Below are 1,669 nucleotides of genomic sequence, written 5' to 3' on the forward strand. Positions count from 1 at the left end.
GCCACCACTGCCCGGTTTTTTTTTTTTTTGCTTTTTTGTTTACATGACTGTGCGTGTGAATGTGTGCCACGTGTATGTGTGTGCCTAAGGAACACAGAAGAAGGCGTTAGGTCCCAGGAACCGGGGACACAGACTATTGTGAGCTGCCCAGTGTAGGTGCTGGTAGCTGGACGCAGGTCAGTCGCCCTGGGAGAACAGGAAGCACTTCTGAAAAACCCTGAAAATTTAACCCAATCCCTCAAAAGTTAATACTGAAACATTTTCCAGGTCCTTCCCCCCAAAATGTCATTTCATGATTTAGCCATTTCAGAGGCAATTTTTCCTCCTCGGCACTATGGACATTTGGGCTAATATTTCATTGTCGGTGACAACACTCAAGCACTTCAGAGTTTTGGGATCTCAGATTAGGAAAATGCTGGATCACTAATTTCATCCCTGGCTGAACTGAGATATTCTGACATTGTGAACAGTTTTGCTCACAAGCATTTTAGATAGAGGGAACTCAGCCTATATAAGCATACATGTGTTAGCCTTGTACATGTATACATAGTGTGTTTAGTTTGTTGCTATGATAGATACCTAAAACAACGTAAGGAACACAAGATCCATTGGGATTTAATAGTCTATGGTTGGCGGAATTCATTGTTTCTGGGCTTGGGGTATGGCAGAGCACCATTACAGAAGAGTATGCTGGAGCAGGTATGTTTGCTTCCTGGCAGCGAGGAAGCAGAGTAGGGATGCAGAAAAGGGTCAGGATTAAGGAGCTGGAGCTCCCAGGGACACGCCCCTGCATCCGCATCCTCCGCCTAAGATGTCTCTTCTCTCCCCACCTGAAAATTGAGACATAATCTCATGTAGCCCAGGCTGGCCTGAACAACTCCCTATGTAGAGAAAAGATGACCCTAACATTTCTGATCCCCCTGCCTCCACCTATGGAGTTCTGGGATTACAAGTGTTTGAGGCCACAGCTGGCTTCTGTGATGTTGGGGTTGGACTCAGCTCTGTGCATGCCAGCCCAGTGCTCTTGAACTGAACCACATCCCAGCCCCAGTGTCCATTTTGTAAGTCACAGTGATAGAACTATAATATTTTGCTTGTGTCTTCCCCAAATTGTCATAGATGATCCACAGAAAATCTTTTCGTGATTATAGGAGGTTGTGACCCTCTAGTGAGAATGGTGACTCTTCTCACTGCTGTGACAGGATCAGCTTGAGGGGAGGGCTTATTTGGGTCAAGATTTAAGAATATCACAGTCTGAAGTCAGGAAGGTGTAGCAGAGGGGTAGCTGGTAACCAGGCTTCACAGTTAGCAGGCAGAAGGAGGTGAGTGCTGATTTCCCTCGCCACCTTTCCCTTCATTCAGTCCAGTGCATCAGCTTATCGAGGGTTGGCCTTCCCCCCACAGTCAAATCTGTCTGGAAATGTTGCACAGGTAAGTCCAGAAGCTTAGTTTTGGGTGATTCTAAGTCCAGTCAGACTGACAATGAAGGTGATCAGTAGCAGGTCCCTTTGGTACTCCGCATCTGTGGCTGTTCCTTGACTCTCACACTAGCTCCTTACTCCCTAAAGACTGGCTTTCCTGGGGCTGGAGAGATGGCTCAGTGGTTAAGAGCATTGCCTGCTCTTCCAAAGGTCCTGAGTTCAATTCCCAGCAACCACATGGTGGCTCA

General features: G+C 47.0%; 1 protein-coding gene across 1 annotated transcript in view; it reads left to right on the forward strand.

Annotated features, from left to right (window-relative positions):
- Znf394 (zinc finger protein 394) overlaps window positions 1–1,669 on the forward strand; it is a 7,220-nt gene that overhangs the window by 1,534 nt on the left and 4,017 nt on the right. Inside the window, exon 2 of the mRNA XM_013354063.2 lies at window positions 669–699. Within this exon, the coding sequence (XP_013209517.1) occupies window positions 669–699 (31 nt within the window). The remainder of the gene's footprint in view (window positions 1–668; window positions 700–1,669) is intronic.

The sequence above is a fragment of the Microtus ochrogaster genome, unplaced genomic scaffold, assembly GCF_000317375.1.
Source record: "Microtus ochrogaster isolate Prairie Vole_2 unplaced genomic scaffold, MicOch1.0 UNK27, whole genome shotgun sequence".
Classification (NCBI taxonomy): domain Eukaryota; kingdom Metazoa; phylum Chordata; class Mammalia; order Rodentia; family Cricetidae; genus Microtus; species Microtus ochrogaster.